The sequence below is a fragment of the Phoenix dactylifera genome, chromosome 9 (assembly GCF_009389715.1).
Source record: "Phoenix dactylifera cultivar Barhee BC4 chromosome 9, palm_55x_up_171113_PBpolish2nd_filt_p, whole genome shotgun sequence".
NCBI classification, from domain to species: domain Eukaryota; kingdom Viridiplantae; phylum Streptophyta; class Magnoliopsida; order Arecales; family Arecaceae; genus Phoenix; species Phoenix dactylifera.
Window position 1 is genome coordinate 19,682,740 of NC_052400.1, and position 15,090 is coordinate 19,697,829.

At 38.1% G+C, this 15,090-nt stretch overlaps 1 protein-coding gene across 3 annotated transcripts; it reads right to left on the reverse strand.

The window, feature by feature from the left end:
* Window positions 1-735: 735 nt before the first annotated feature.
* LOC103710246 (probable serine/threonine-protein kinase At1g54610) lies at window positions 736-15,071 on the reverse strand. Of its 3 annotated transcripts, none has more exons than XM_008795904.4 (8): window positions 14,283-15,071; window positions 8,854-9,138; window positions 8,240-8,557; window positions 7,726-7,953; window positions 4,902-5,002; window positions 3,805-3,919; window positions 2,172-2,603; window positions 736-1,236 (listed from the first exon to the last, which is right to left on the reverse strand). In XM_008795904.4, exons 1-8 carry the CDS (start codon window positions 14,736-14,738, stop codon window positions 964-966), a joined length of 2,208 nt encoding a protein of 735 aa, XP_008794126.2. In that variant the 5' UTR covers window positions 14,739-15,071; the 3' UTR covers window positions 736-963. The 3 variants fall into 3 exon arrangements, with proteins under 3 accessions (XP_008794126.2, XP_008794125.2, XP_038986293.1); XM_008795903.4 differs by having other exon boundaries at window positions 736-1,239; window positions 14,283-15,062; XM_039130365.1 differs by lacking the exon at window positions 8,240-8,557 and having other exon boundaries at window positions 736-1,239; window positions 14,283-15,065.
* Between the last annotated feature and the right edge of the window lie 19 nt (window positions 15,072-15,090).

Consider the following 15,090-nt stretch of genomic DNA (forward strand, 5'->3'; position numbering starts at 1 on the left):
TAAAGTGTCCATGTCGGATTCGGATGGAATTCAAATCGAGTTATAGGTTTGCGTGTCTCGTTGACAACCCTAACTGAAAATTGTGCTCGATATTATTCTTTTACTGCATTTTTTAATTACATATTATGTTTTCTTGGAGCCCAGCTTCATGCAATAGCCTCCAAGACATGTAACCACGCAATTTCGACCTTTTCTTTTCCCTGTCCATCGCACCATGAAAGGGGCTATATTTCTCATAGATTTTCCCCCTAGGCTTTAACTGTTTCTTTTTGAAAAGCAAAAAAAAAATCAACCATGGTATTGAGTCCTGTACATAGTCTAGACCGAGGCTTTCCATTTACTTGCAGCCTCGAGTAACGATGGATGCACAAAAAAATCACCTTGGATCCACTGACACTAGCTTTGCAACTTAGTGTGTGCAATCGCTTCAGTGTGCAAACACATCCATAACTAGCATCAATTCAAGCAAATTAGAATCGCCCCCCTTACACTACAGGATGAGGGATATTTCCGTGTGCACAAAATGGGCATCTGACAAAATTATTTAGAATGCAGAAAGCTATTGGAATGATCTCAATTTACCCTGAACTTCCTCTCATACCTCAAGCTCCTAAGAAAATCAAAGATGGCGCATGCCCAATCAACCATCGGGTTGGTGAAGTCCTCCAACCAAAACCAACCCAAGAGAGATGAAAAGCTAGAACGATGACACTACAAAAATAGACCCCAGTTCAATTTGACATAGATGGCTAAGTTTCACCTCAATTAATAAATCACTTGTTCATTACAAAGATTCATACTAGACAAGCAATGCAAAGATCTCTATACATCACCCTGACTGCAATCCCACCCCAAAAGCCAAGAGATCCACAATTCCCCAATTCTAACGAAAGCAGCAGCGGTCCTCTTGTTCGACTTCATGTTCCATCAAGCTTATAGCTTGAGCAGTCGTTTCTGCAGGTTTTACTGCACGGCACCACGGTTTGAAGTAAAAACTGGAAATGGTGGCCCACGGCTGGAGGGATAAACTGGAATGGCACCAAAATCACTAGGCTTGGCACCAATTTGGTTACCATTGCCCTGAACTTTCCTAACTTTTGACTTGTCAAGCCGAGCCCGTCGGAAGACTTCTTGGATCTGGCGGTCGTGATCCTTGAGCATCTGATCAATATTGCCTGACGGGCGCGGTAGCGGCCCCGAATAATGGATCTTGTTTCCTTTAGGTCCGTAACTCTGCTGCTGCAAACATAATATTTAACAAATCTTGTGTCAGGGCCCATGAACACAAATTGCAAACAGGAAAATAATAACATACTGCACCTTCAGGTGGTCTTAAAACACAAAATATAGAGCATGCACAATCACTTGTCTGATTAGATGGCAACATGTGCGAGGTTAACACCTGCTAAGTTAATAAATTATGTACTTGGAAAGCACCGAACCACTGACTTTTATTAACATTGGCGCCATTATAAGAAGAAACGATCCTACCTGGCTCCTATGTATGAGATATCATATCAAGGTCATGTAACATCATAAGAAATGAAGTAGGGAGAAAATTAGATCCGCATTTTCAAAAACCTCAATCGGAGTCAGAAAGGTCAAACTCTAGCAAATTTACCTGTATTTAACAAATGTCACATAACTTCAACAAAATCATGACGTCTCATTAAATAAGCACCTTGCATAAGCAACAGCAATGCAAGTGTTCATGCTTCTATTTTAACATATTACAGCTCATCACATCTGCCTCTCCATATGCAATCCATCCGTACAGAGTCCTTTTTGGAAATCTTATTGGTCACAGGCTCGGGAACATGTTTCAATCGATAAGGAAAAATGAAACAACCAGGCCATGGTTACTAATATATAGAACGTCTGTTTTTGCATGTCCCAATTTATTACTCTGTAAAGGTAATACTTATGTTTCTTTAGAAAATAAACCAACAGTAAGCAATAAAATATATTACTTGATGCAGGCAATTTGCCTGGATCTCAAGCAAGTGATGGGGCCCATCACCCAAACCAAACGTTGATAACCTATCAATCACCCTAAGAAGACATCGATATCAACAAAGATTCACCCATCCTTCTATAACCTATTGAATTCAAATCAAATTAAGATAGATGAAAAAATCGTAGCAGCAGTTCAGACAGTTATAACTACTTACAGTATATTGATCCATGTTGCTGTTCCTTTCATCTTCTTTCCGATGATATATTTGAGCATACTTTCTGGTTGCATCTGAGGGTTCGTTACTAGATTCGGACAACCTGCCTGTTGGGGCAACTTCTTCTAAATGAGCACCAATTTTTTCACTGTTCCTCCTTGCTGCCACAAATCCAGACAAAGCTGATAGGTTAGCAACTGCAGTAGCCTTAGGTATGTCATCCTCATTCTTCCGAGCTTTTGACCATTGACTTCGATGGACCAAAGGTCCAGAATGGGATGACCTATTAGGATAACGAGACTGAGAATCCTCAGTTGCTTCTAGGACATGAGTTGGTCGAGGTGGCTCTATTGGAAATCCAGAAGCAACTTCCTCCTGATGTGGATTGAACTTCTCACTTCTGCTTTTGGTATTGAGCTGGCCTTGCCTTTTCTGGAATAACAATGTACTTTCATATTAAAATTATGCACAAGATTAAAGAATAAACTCTCCAAGTAGTTGAAAAAATTCCCATCGAATATGATCAAATGTAATAAGTTTTAAAATAAAAATGAGAGATTAGTATAAAAAAATACTATGCCAACAAACCAAAGAATTCCACAGCTACACATGCTGCAAAAAAAATCTAAACAGCAAAGCAAATTTAACAATCTAATCTTGGACATCAAATAATTTGATGGAAAGTCTAGTCTAAATTTATTAGATTTGTCCTGATCTTAATCATCCCCAAAAAAATCTCACCAAGGAATGATTAGTAAAGTACGAGGAAAAGAAATTGGAGTTAAATGAAGAAAATAGAATATTGTAGCAGAACCTGCAAAAAGAGGGTGGATATTTCCAAGTCTTAAGCAGTATGGATTATTGATCAATAAAAATCAGCCAACGCTGTACCATGTAAAAACTTGAAGAATGGCAGAGAGAAGTTCTGTACAAATTGTGGATAGACATGCAGACAACTGGTCACTCACCAGATTGATCCAGAGGTCTAGTTGAATATATCTTAGTATTATTCTCTCACTATAAGTTCTAAAATAATGTCTCAGTAAGCAAAGAAAACCCGATTCCACATTTCAGGCTTTAGAAAGTGTTGGAAAAAAGCAACCCAAGAATTTATTGAACAAGGTTCTTCATGTGAATCTAATCCTAGTGCTCAGAAGATCAGTGCTTTGCTGGGTCCAAGGATTGCACAAACTGTTATAGGAATGTATCGTCAGGTTCTTTCTTGTGCCTATATTTTTGACACGTTTATATTTTAGGTGAAAATATTTTAGTCTTCTGCAAGACCCATAAGAACCGCGGGAAGAGAATGGGATGGGGAGGGGAGGATATTTCGTACTCAGCTCATGACGATTGAGCAGTTTTATTCACTTATGTCAACTCCTCTCTCTTGATTAGAACAATGTAACTAGACAGAAAAAAGGTCAAAGTTTCCATAATTATTGATTCAGTAAAGCATTAAAATAAAGGAAAGATACAGGAGGGAAGAAAATGAAGTTAGCAGGCCAAGGGACTTGCAAAGCAAAGGTATAGTACATAATAAACTAAAGAAACTTTAATGATAATGAGCAGGCGTGCTTGTGTGTGTTATGTGTGGAAAAGAGAGAGAGAGAGAGAGAGAGAGAGAGAGAGTTACCTGCAATGATGAGGCTAACTCAGCATTGGCATCAGGTGCAGGAATTACTCTAGACTCTCTTAGTCCTCTCTTTTCAAGGTCAAGTCTATGCACCTTGCCTCCTGCAGCCCCTTGCCTGATAATCAAAATTAGGTAGTCTCAGTATTACAACTTTAGTAGGACAAGGCTGTAAGCTAACACCAAATGAGAAATACTTTAAAAGTACATATTCTACAGAGCTAGCCCTAAGCTTCTATTGGACACCCAAACAACTTTTGAATTATGCTTAGGAGGGAACAATCCAAGTAATATTATCTACTAAAATCTGTCTCTGGTTCAGACTAACCAATCACTTTGCTGAAAGGCTACATCAGAGTACACATAATGCAATGCTTCAAAGAAGGAATAAAATGATGTCTCAAGTACTTGGCAGGTGTTAGTAAATAAGCAATCTGAGTCATTCTTGGTAGGAAAAATTAACTAATGTTGAATCCACATAAATACCAAGTTATATGTTCTTAATTTCATCATAATATCTTTAAGATGACAAAAATTGATCTGAAATTATGTGAAAACTTAAAACTTAAGTTTAAGACTGCTTGCTGACAATGATAGAATAAATATACCTTTATTCTCACAATGTAAGAAATATTCCAACAAAATGCATGAATGTTGTGAATGCATGCATGAGTATATATATATTGAAAAAAAAAAAGAAGCAAAAGCACAAACAAACTCAAAATGAAAGAGGTTTTCAAGGGTCTCATCCTTCAAGACCTACCAAATCTAAATCCCATTTAGCCAAAGAACTCCACAGTAAAGAACTCCCATGGAGTGGTTAACCAGGCTTACTTATAACACAGAATTGAAAAAATTCAATGATTCCACACAAACACTCCAAACTCCCCAAAATATAACATGTTATAACATTAGAATAGACTTGGGTTTATGACACCTCTCCTCCAACTTTACCAGGGCTTGTAAAAAGGAAAAAAAAATCTCCCTCAAAACAAACCTCCTAAATCTGAAGATAGTGCTCCAAACACCACCTTCCATGCATGTATTCTGAGCTCAACCATATTATGCAAATAGAAAATATACAGGTATATGGTACAAACCTTCGAGCTTCCTCATCCCGTCGTTTTGCATCAAATTCTTTGCTTGGAGGATATTTAGGCAAGCTTGAAGGATCACAAGAAAGTGGTTTCGTTGTAAAAAACTACAAAATAAAGAATAACTAGCTCATTTTATTTACAAAAGGAAAGGGCACAAAACAAACTGCCCATAATACAAGAATTTAAAAACAATTAACTGATCCAATAAGTAATATTTTATGTATGGATATCCCTCTTACAAATTAATACCAGCATGGTAGAAAGGAAATAAACAGAGCACATTGCACTTAACATAACAATGTATGTATAAACAACATACAAGGAAAGAAAATTGCAGGAACTCAAAAAATTGAAGCAACTCCTCCAATTACATGATGATGGACAGGGTTAGCGATAAAGACAAGGATTCATTCTTGAAAAGTACAAAAGCATTTGGCATGCGCTGCAGCTTAGTATGCAATTTGGGAAATGGCATCTATCTGTATGGCATCATCCTGACAGCTGCAGCACCGCAGACTGGTCTCTTTCAGCATGAAAAGAGAGAAGCTAATTCGTAAGTCTAGAAACACGATGTGTTTGACTAATTGTCTCCTCTTAGCTTCAATTCCTTCCAGAAAAACATCTTGCCATCTTGCTTCTAAAGTGCATTCCTTCATTGAATTGTTCTGAACTAGAAATGGTCACCATATAATAACAAGGAAACTTGCAACACCACAGACTAACCCCTGTTGACATATCTTAAAACGCAAAATGATGTACCACAGGTAATCATGTTCCATTGCCACTATCTCCAAAGCCACTTAAAAAGCAAGGCTGAGATGAGTGTTTTTAAGCAAGTTATTTTCAATGCACCATCTTTAGAAGTTTGACAACATCTTGCACATAAAAATTCGGTATCTGCCTTAATGATCGAAACTCTCCAAAGAAAGTCACTCAGAAGCTTTTTTTTCTTCTAAATCGTAGACTGGCATCATGACAGAAGGAAAAAGTAGAGATCAGTCTTAGAACAAAGAAGCATAATTTCTTCTTCTGATTGCAATCTTAAACCCAATCCTTGAACGTAAGGAAACCCAAACAGGAAGAGAATACAAGAGAAGTACTCAAGGACCAAGCATAGGATGTGCACATATTTGGTTTCGCAATTCAGTGTGTTTGACAATTTTGTTGTTCGACAACTCTAGGTGGAAAAGGACAATATAAGCTTCTCGAATTGAATACATGAGTAGCTGAATAAAATAGATAGCATGATGTTAGAAACATGTAGGACAAAAAAATTAGTTGGAAAAAGCCATTCCCTTGATGAAAGACTATTCCTCGTTACTAGCAGATAAACAATTCCTTTAAACCTTTCCTTAGAAACCCACCTTCAATTGCATAGCAACAAGTCTTAATCTGAGAATTCACAGAATTATGAAATAAAGGAACAGTTTGAATTTATTTACTGAATTCTGATGAGCGTGCTCATCTTACATGCAGAATCTGCTATTTACATATGATATAATATTGAATAATCGGACAGGTTTCAATGCAAGGTTTACATTATGGAGAATAAGTCAGACTACAGTAAAATTAGGACATGGTAAATGGAATGCATTCCCCTGGTAAAGATTGTTCTGAAAGATGAGTTCTCTCTTCAATATTAGGACAGGTAGTTGATCTAGTCTTTAGATTCAACCACAAGCTTGTGCACTTAAAACTTAGAATTTTGCATGATATGGTAATATCTTAACAAATATCTTGAGCAAGGATCGCCGAACCGGTACCGGTAGGCATACCAGTCGACCACCGGACCGGTTCGGCCCGATACCGAACCAATACCACTGGTTCGGCCTGTTTCACACATCCAAAAGCCCAAAAAAAATTGGAACCGGTGCGAACCGACCGGTTCCTAGCCGGTACCGGCCAGTACGGGCCGATACTATTTTTCAACGCTGAACCAGACCAGACAGGTTCGGTACAAGCTAGTTCCGCATTTCTTGATCTTGAGAAAGAAAATTAGTAATATTGAAAATGCAAAACAAAACAATACTTCTCTCATCCTTTTCAATTCTTAAGCATCGACTTACACTTGACATCGTTTAAGACAATCCCAAGAATAGTCCATATACGAAGACATAATTGTCATCAATTATAACAAGTTTCAATTTACTGTAAACTCTCTCAAATATTTTCATAAAACATCATGCATTAATGCTCCCACCAGCCCATTTCATCCAACAAGTTATAAATACCTTGTGAACTTTTGTAGGAGGAAATGAAAGGTGAAAGACAAATTATAAATGTGAACTTAGATACCTAAGACAAGGCATATTGGTTATGCAAGGGTATATGGTGGAGCTAAAGTCCTACATGTACTCAGCTAAATGCTGCAAGGATCTGGAAGGAAACAATCTTAATTGTTGAGACGAAGTTCAGTAAAGGAATAGGATAATAAGCAAAAAAAATAGGAACAAATGTTTAAAAGGAGAAATTGCATGGCATGCTCCTAGGATACTGCAAGAACTCCAATCAGATGAGAGCTAGATTGCAAAAAAATCACAGGAAACTATCTTTTACAAGCTTTAAATACTAGTGAGCTAAAGGAGAGGAAAATAATTATAAATGATACTTGAAAAGCAACAAATGTTGCAAAATAGTAAAATTAAAGGATCCTTATAATCCTAATGGTAGAATAACCAAATAAGATTACAGCAAACATGTGAATTTTTGGATCAATACCAAAAAAGGATCAACAAGACAGACTCATATAATGTAATTAAGAACAAAATGTTTGATATACGGTAAAACCACAATTTGATGATCTCCAAATGGAAAAAGATCTACACACCTCACTCTTAAGGGCAGAATCAGAAGTTCCACGATCTGCTGGATCTATTGAAAGAAGGACATCCATTAATGCTAAAGCTGATGCAGGGAAATCTTTAAATGTTTCAGCAACACATCGCCTGTAGGGTTGTTGTGGTTTGAAAATGGTGGCATGAGGCAATTTAGATTTCCTCCAATATTCATCAGAAGGTGAACCACAAAGCTTGAATATTTTGTGTAACTGCTCCACCTATAGAAACATATAAAAAACAGTTAACTTACTGTTAAGTTAAAGTCATCATAATTCTAAAAGAAAGCTCAAATAAACTATCTGCAAACTATCATAAAAATGATGATAAAAAATGAAAATACTTATCAGGGATGGATAAATAGATATGTCTCATTGACTTATAACTAGAAAAGATAAGGTGAATATATGAGCTAGACCTTCGAAGTATGCATTTCTAATGACTACTAGACTTTTAGATGTACTTTAGGTGATATAACATTTCACTATAATAAAGAAAGGAGCGTGCCTCCGTTCTTCCCGGCATTATAGGCTTGCCTGCATATAATTCAGCAAGAATGCAACCAGTGCTCCACAAATCCACAGCAACCCCATAACTATTGGACCCAAGTAAGAGCTCTGGGGGTCTATACCACAGAGTAACTACACGGCTTGTCAATGGGTGTCGCTGATCAGGATCAAAGAAGCTTGCCAAACCAAAATCTGCAATTTTTAAGATGCCATTATTGTCAATTAAGAGATTGGAACCCTTAATGTCCCGATGCAGAACCCCACGACTATGACAATGATCAAGTCCACGTAGCAGCTGTTGCATGTAACATTTAATCTGTAAAATGAAACTAAAATGTTATAATCTACATGATTATGCTTCAAAATGTTAGTAAATGCATATAATTCCTTACTAAAAGGCTAGAGCATTCTTGCAACCATAAGACAGCACTATAAATGCTCTTCTTCCATAATCTTATTCAAATGTGGAAGAAAATTATATGTATACCATAGTCAAGCTGTATCAGGGAAGTAAATATTTTTTTCCCATTTAGAGATGGTAACAAGAGGAGGGGCAAATAGATATCGGCTGCAGTTTTTGTAAAAAATAAAGATTTTAGCCATCCTAGGTACCTGGGGTTCAGTGAACTTGAGTCCAGGGAAGGAAGCGAGCCCAGCAAGATCGTGTTCCATATATTCAAAAACAAGGTATAAACTGCAAGACATCCGTGATGTTACCAAGCCTTCCAACTTTATTATATTTGGATGGTCAAGCCTGCGCAAAATGAGAATCTCTCTAGCCATAAACTTTACACTTTCGGGCTCCAGGTTATCAAACCGCACTTTTTTCAAAGCGACAATTTTGTCATTATCAAGATCACGAGCTCTATAAACATTACTATAAGTTCCTTGGCCAATCTGCATAATAAGATGCCATTACAAGACAAATATTCTTTAAAATTGTAACAGCAAATTTTATAAGACAGATAAAAAAAGTGGGAAGAGTCTTAATATACTTGTTTTTATTGAAAGAAGAGTACCGCACCACCAAGATGCAATTTAAAGCACTGATCAGCAAAGAGTTTCTGAAAAATATTCGCAATAAGCAAAATTTTGCATCCACCAAAGCATGAGTACAAGCTAGTTCATCATTTTATGGTCAAAACACCTCCTTCTCTGTAACAAATTCTTCAATTATACAAAAAAGAAAAGAAATGATTCCAGGCCTCCTGAAACTAGGAACATAAACATCCTGCACTGACAGTCTATAATCAAAAAGCAAGCATGAGGATTGTATTATACATCATACTCAATGACAACGAAGTACACTGGCCGTTATCTGTTGAAGAAGATGTCAAGCATTTGAGTAACTCCACAAACAACTCAGTTTAGATTATCATTATCAATATGCGCTAAATTTCTAATTTGGCAGTTCAGAATACCTCAAGGTTTTGCTATAGTCCTTTTCAATTGCATAAACATTACTAGACATGTCAAGAGATGGTTAACTTTGATAAAGGAACCTCATAGAGATTATGGATGGAAGTTTTCTTATTTATGTCAGAATACCATCAGTCATTTTAAAAAGAAGAATTAGATCCCAATGTCCAAACATCATCAGCCTTTAAAATAACTATTACAGTAAGAAAATCATACTTCTGTTAATGAAGTAACCTCCGAAAACCAGACATTTGCTGTCATTGTGAACATCTAAGTCTACAAGCTTGAAAATCAATTCTTTCTGAACTTAAGATGATGCTCCATGATTTCTGCATTCAAGTATTCGAATCCACTGGTTCAGCTTAAAAGGAACATATGGAGTCAAAAGTGTACAAATACATGAACCACTACACTGTCCTACAAGAGATTAAAAATGTTTCCATCAACTCTAGTCCCTCATTTGGCCATTTTAGTGGATGTCCCAACCCTTGTCGGTCCATTTGCACCTTGTCCCATCCTGACACTCACAAAGGAAAGAGGGAAGAGAGGGGGGTGGGGGGGGTGGGGGAGGCATAATAAACTTGGAATGAAACCTATCTTCCAAGCACTTGGACATTATGACATCACCAAGAAGTTTAACATGACATGAGCAAGCATAAAATGAAGTTTTTTAACTTCTCTATTTATATAAGGGGCATGGAGCAAAACTTATCTTTCTGCACCACAAATCTATGTAGAAATCTCACTTCATTATTATATCTATGCTGGACATGAGACCTATCTTAAAACTCTTGCACAAACAAAAGATATCCTTCCATCTTATCTACCTGCACCACAAATCTATCTAGAAATCTCACTTCAGTATTATATCCATGTTAAACAAGAGACCTATCTTAAAACTCTTGCACTAACTAAAGATATTCTTCCAATTTCTTGAAGTGCATCTTAGAAGCTGCATCATCCCAACCATTTTTCCGTTAGCATATCTGTCTACCATTGCTTTTTTAACAAAATATCTTCTTTCATAACCAAATAAATGAAAGCGCTGACTACAGTTCACACAAAGCCTCACACGAAACTCCTTTGATTCTAACCCTAACAACAGATCCATTTTGTTGGCATGGAAGCTCCATCTATAAGTTTAAATGTTTCCAAGTTTGGCCTCCAAGGCCTTAAATACCCTCAGTTGGTTCACATGGAGAACAGCAAGAATATCCTACCCCAATAGGAAACAAATCCACATCTTCCAACTAACTGCCTCCATGTGTTTCCAGTATTACGTTAAAGGGCCTCGGATTTACCCAATCTCAATCAAAGGCCTGAGAAAAAAATTGACAGTTTCACAACCTCAATCCCCAACAACTCAACACAATCCTCCACTCTGTTTTCATCCATACAGGTGCATATCAGGGATAATGCTGAAAGTCACCTGCAACCACAAAACATATCCTGTGGTTGCTTAAACCCCTATAGTTAGATGCTCCTACCATCAACTGTATGTCTATATTAAACAGCTTGACCACAGTATAAAAAGAAAGATCGACGGAATCATGGTATCATAGGTCTTTACATGGCCCAAAGAGACCTTCAAGGACCTCCATGTTGTCTACAAAGGGGTTTTGCATCCCCTTTGTATCTCCAAAAAGGCGAGGTATGGAATAGAACAATCATTTAGTGCACCTCTTTCCATCAACCTCAATCACTTATATAGGGCTTTAATCTTCTCCTTCCACTCACAACATATAGTTAAATATAGTCAGGTCTATCTAGATCTCTACCTGTGAGCCACGCCTTCTAAGCAACCATTCATATTCCCTTGTGAGGCAATATCCCAGTTAAAATTCTTTCCTCCTGGATAGTCTTGTCAATTCCTTCAAAGAGGCTATCAAGCCACTGTTTAACCTCCTTTTTCTCAATTCATACTACAATTCTCAGTTCTCACTATATTTGTTGCAAAATGTTACGTTTGATCCACTATTCACCATGTTATCATTTTCCCTCTAGATTACATAATTTCACCACCTGCATTCAAATTTCAAAAAAGTTTAAGCCCTAATCCTCCTAACATAATCTAAAGCAACTATTTTGTGATCAATGGTAGGTGAAGGAAACCGATATATTGGGCTATTATGAAATGTTAATTCCACTTAAAAAATGAAGAAAAAAGTTCTGGCTTTCTTCCTTCAATTGGACCAAGTGAATATATAGCAAAGCAACATGAGTTAGATAGATTTTTCTTCTTTTAATAGTATAAAATAAGGCACTTATACCTATAAAAGTAGAGCATATAACAATAAAAACAGCACTTCCTACCCAACAAAATTCTCCTACTTTGCCTCTCCGACTTTTAAAGTTAACAAAACACAGCCAAAAAAAAAAAGCAGGCTCGCTTTACAAACTCTCTCAATCACTCGAAACAGAAACTTGTCGATACATTGATATTTATCATAAATGACTATTATACCACTGAAATGTCTGCATATTCCCTTTCCTTTGCTCACCCATCAATCCAATCACCAAATCCCATGCATAATATCAACACTAATCATGTTGTTTTTTTTTTAAATCATGAACTGAAACCCTAAAACTTATTCAGCAGCATATTAACCATCTCACACTAGCCCCACAAAACATTATACTTCAAAAAACATATCTATATTTGACTAATCACCTCAAGATATCCCTTTCCCTATTTGAGAATTTTCTAGTCCACCACCTTGCTGATATCTATACATTCAAATCCAAAATTAACATGTTTCCAATTCCAATTTGACTTTATACTTTGAGCTTCTCTCACTGAATCAATTCCTGCGGTCTTGGTTGTCTCCTATTCCAAAGTTAAGAATTTTGTTGTATTATCAGTAATAACATTACAATCTCTCCAATCACCTAGGATTCCATGCTCACATAAACCAACCTCATGTGATCTGCATCAAACTTCCTTAAAAATCAAAACAATAATAAAAAAAAAAACTCTGCATACATGCACGTGTACAAAAAATTACTAGTTGCATATTAGTGTCCGCATCAACCCGCTAATTTTTCCATCCTTCAGACATGGAATTCCCAAAATGCCTTCTCTCAAACTTGGATGGAACCCTGACTTATCCCAAATAACTTGAGACTTCCATTCCCTACCTCTAATAAAATAGGAGTAAAGTAGCTTCTAAGAACACTCACTTCTCCTGAATCTTGAAGCGGCACCCTTGTATTTTCCATCAAAGATATATAGAAGCAATTATGATTTTAAACAAAACTTGTCAAATTCCAAGAAGCCATATGACCTACCCTAAATTTCCACAAGTACAAAAACAGCACACATCAAGGACTTCCTCTACTATTGACAAAAGTGAACAATCCCCAGCCACCCCAGGCCTAGAATTCAAATTGCTTCACTTTCCTCCAGTGCCACCAATCATCCTCGTTAGCCCACACCTGAAGCGAAAAAAAGGAAGAAGAAAAGGAAAAGGAGAAGAAACTGATAGTGGATATGGCAATTCAGCCGAAAGATGTTGCAAATTAGTACATAAATCTAACAACTCAACAAAAGCTTGCATTCTCAAAGAAAATAAGAAAACACCAACAAAACTATAGTCTAAGGAAAATACTAGTAATAGTAGACGGCAATATCCACAAGCTCAAATAAAGTAATCTGCTTAAAAGGGCTTCACACCCTAGCGATGAGTGTGCAATAAGTTGCCACGCCTTGAAAAAAAAATCTACTAATGATTGCTGTATAAACAAAGAACATTGGAGATGAAGATGGTATTTTTCTATCAATGATATTAAATCCGAAGCACAAACTCCTCTGAAATTCTTACTTCCACATTAAAGAACCAACTACACTCTCCACCTAAAAGTACATAACTAACCTCCTCCATATAATACAAATTGCCCCTTTTGACAAAAAAAACATTTGTACTAATGCCACTACTAGTCTTCACGCCCATTCTGCTAGATAAGTCCCTCCACAACCTATCGCAGTCTCTTCGTCAGTTGTGACAGCAAAAATTATTCAACTGGCACAAATATCCAAATGAAGTAGGCAATGCCTTAAGACTCCCAGACATCACTGCACTTCAAAAACAAAGAGAGATTTCCTTCTGAAGTGGGATCATCAACTTATTTCAACATAATAACAGGCCATGTTCTCCTAAATACAATCCCTGTCCCATCTTGAAGAACCCAACAAACACGATCACTCCTTACAAACCCTGAAAAGTGCTCTTTTGAAAACAAAATTGGAGAGACCCACCATACAGCAGAACAAAGAGGCATTCAGCCACCTACCTCATGAATTATCAAACAACATGCTATGCAGCATATCAAGCATTCCCAATAATTGATTACTAACTCAAAGGCACTGTCTGTTCAAATAGAGTGGTTTATGAGTTATGACAACCCGCTGGTAAATTCTTGTGAATACAAGGGCAATATGGGATGTTAACCCAAGAAAGTCTGAATTTGGCTATAAATTATCAAGTGACAGCCTCTGTACTTATAATTCCTTTATCAAGAAAATTAATTAAAAAGCAAAGGATTTTCATAAAGTTTTATTTGTTTGTTAACGGAAGATAAAGAGTACCTCCAATGAACAGCCAAGCGGATAGAAAAGAACTCACTTTGTCAAGTTTTTCAAACGAATCCGCACGACGAGGCACCCAACCCCGAATGGCCTCTCCGGCCACAGCTGCAAGCCAGGGCGGCCACCCAGCCGCCACCTGCTCCCCTTCCATAGCCTTCGGAACACCGCTAGCCACCCTCATAGGATGGTTGGAATAAACCTGCCTCTCCCTCCTCCTCTCAGCATCCTGTCCATTAGCCCTAATCGGACCACTCATGTGCTTCTTCTCCGCCACCAACACCGCGCCCCCATCTCCCCTAACGGACACCACCTCCTCGCGACTCAAAGAAGACACCGTCACCGCCGCGGAGGCCGCGCGCTCCACGGAAGACGAGAGCTTGGCCGGCGCCACCGCCTGCACCGTCCCCGACACCGAATGCGGCGCTGGCGGCCTCTCCCTCGGGCTCTCCCTGCTGTCCTCGATCGCGGAGGGCTTGCCACAGGCGCAGCCCATTGCTTCCACGGGGGAGAGAGAGGGGGAATAACACGAGCCCCCGGCTTATTTACAGAAAAACGCCTCCAGCCGTCCCCCGATCGGCGCCCACGCCACCGCCTCCTCCTCCGCCGCGTCCATCCGATTCGCGGCGGAGAGTGAAGCCAAACCCGCGGCTTTTGATCGAGACGCAAGGAGATCGAATCACCAAGGGCGCGAGAAGCGAGATAGGGAACACCTAGAAGCTTTTTTTTTCTAGGGTTTTTTCGTCTTCTTGCTTTCTCCTCTTTGGATTACTTAAATAGGATCTGTTACCTCAGCTATTAGGGCAGCCCAAACGAAATTTCCGGCAGAGAATATTTAACTTTCCGTT

Coding starts and splice junctions, on each gene's coding strand:
- LOC103710246 (XM_008795903.4), bottom strand. CDS start 14,738: ATGGGCTGCGCCTGTGGCAAGCCCTCCGCGATCGAGGACAGCAGGGAG. Junction 8,558..8,853: donor TCAAGTTCACTGAACCCCAG/GTACCTAGGATG, acceptor TTCATTTTACAG/ATTAAATGTTACATGCAACA. Junction 3,920..4,901: donor CGGGATGAGGAAGCTCGAAG/GTTTGTACCATA, acceptor TTTGATTATCAG/GCAAGGGGCTGCAGGAGGCA.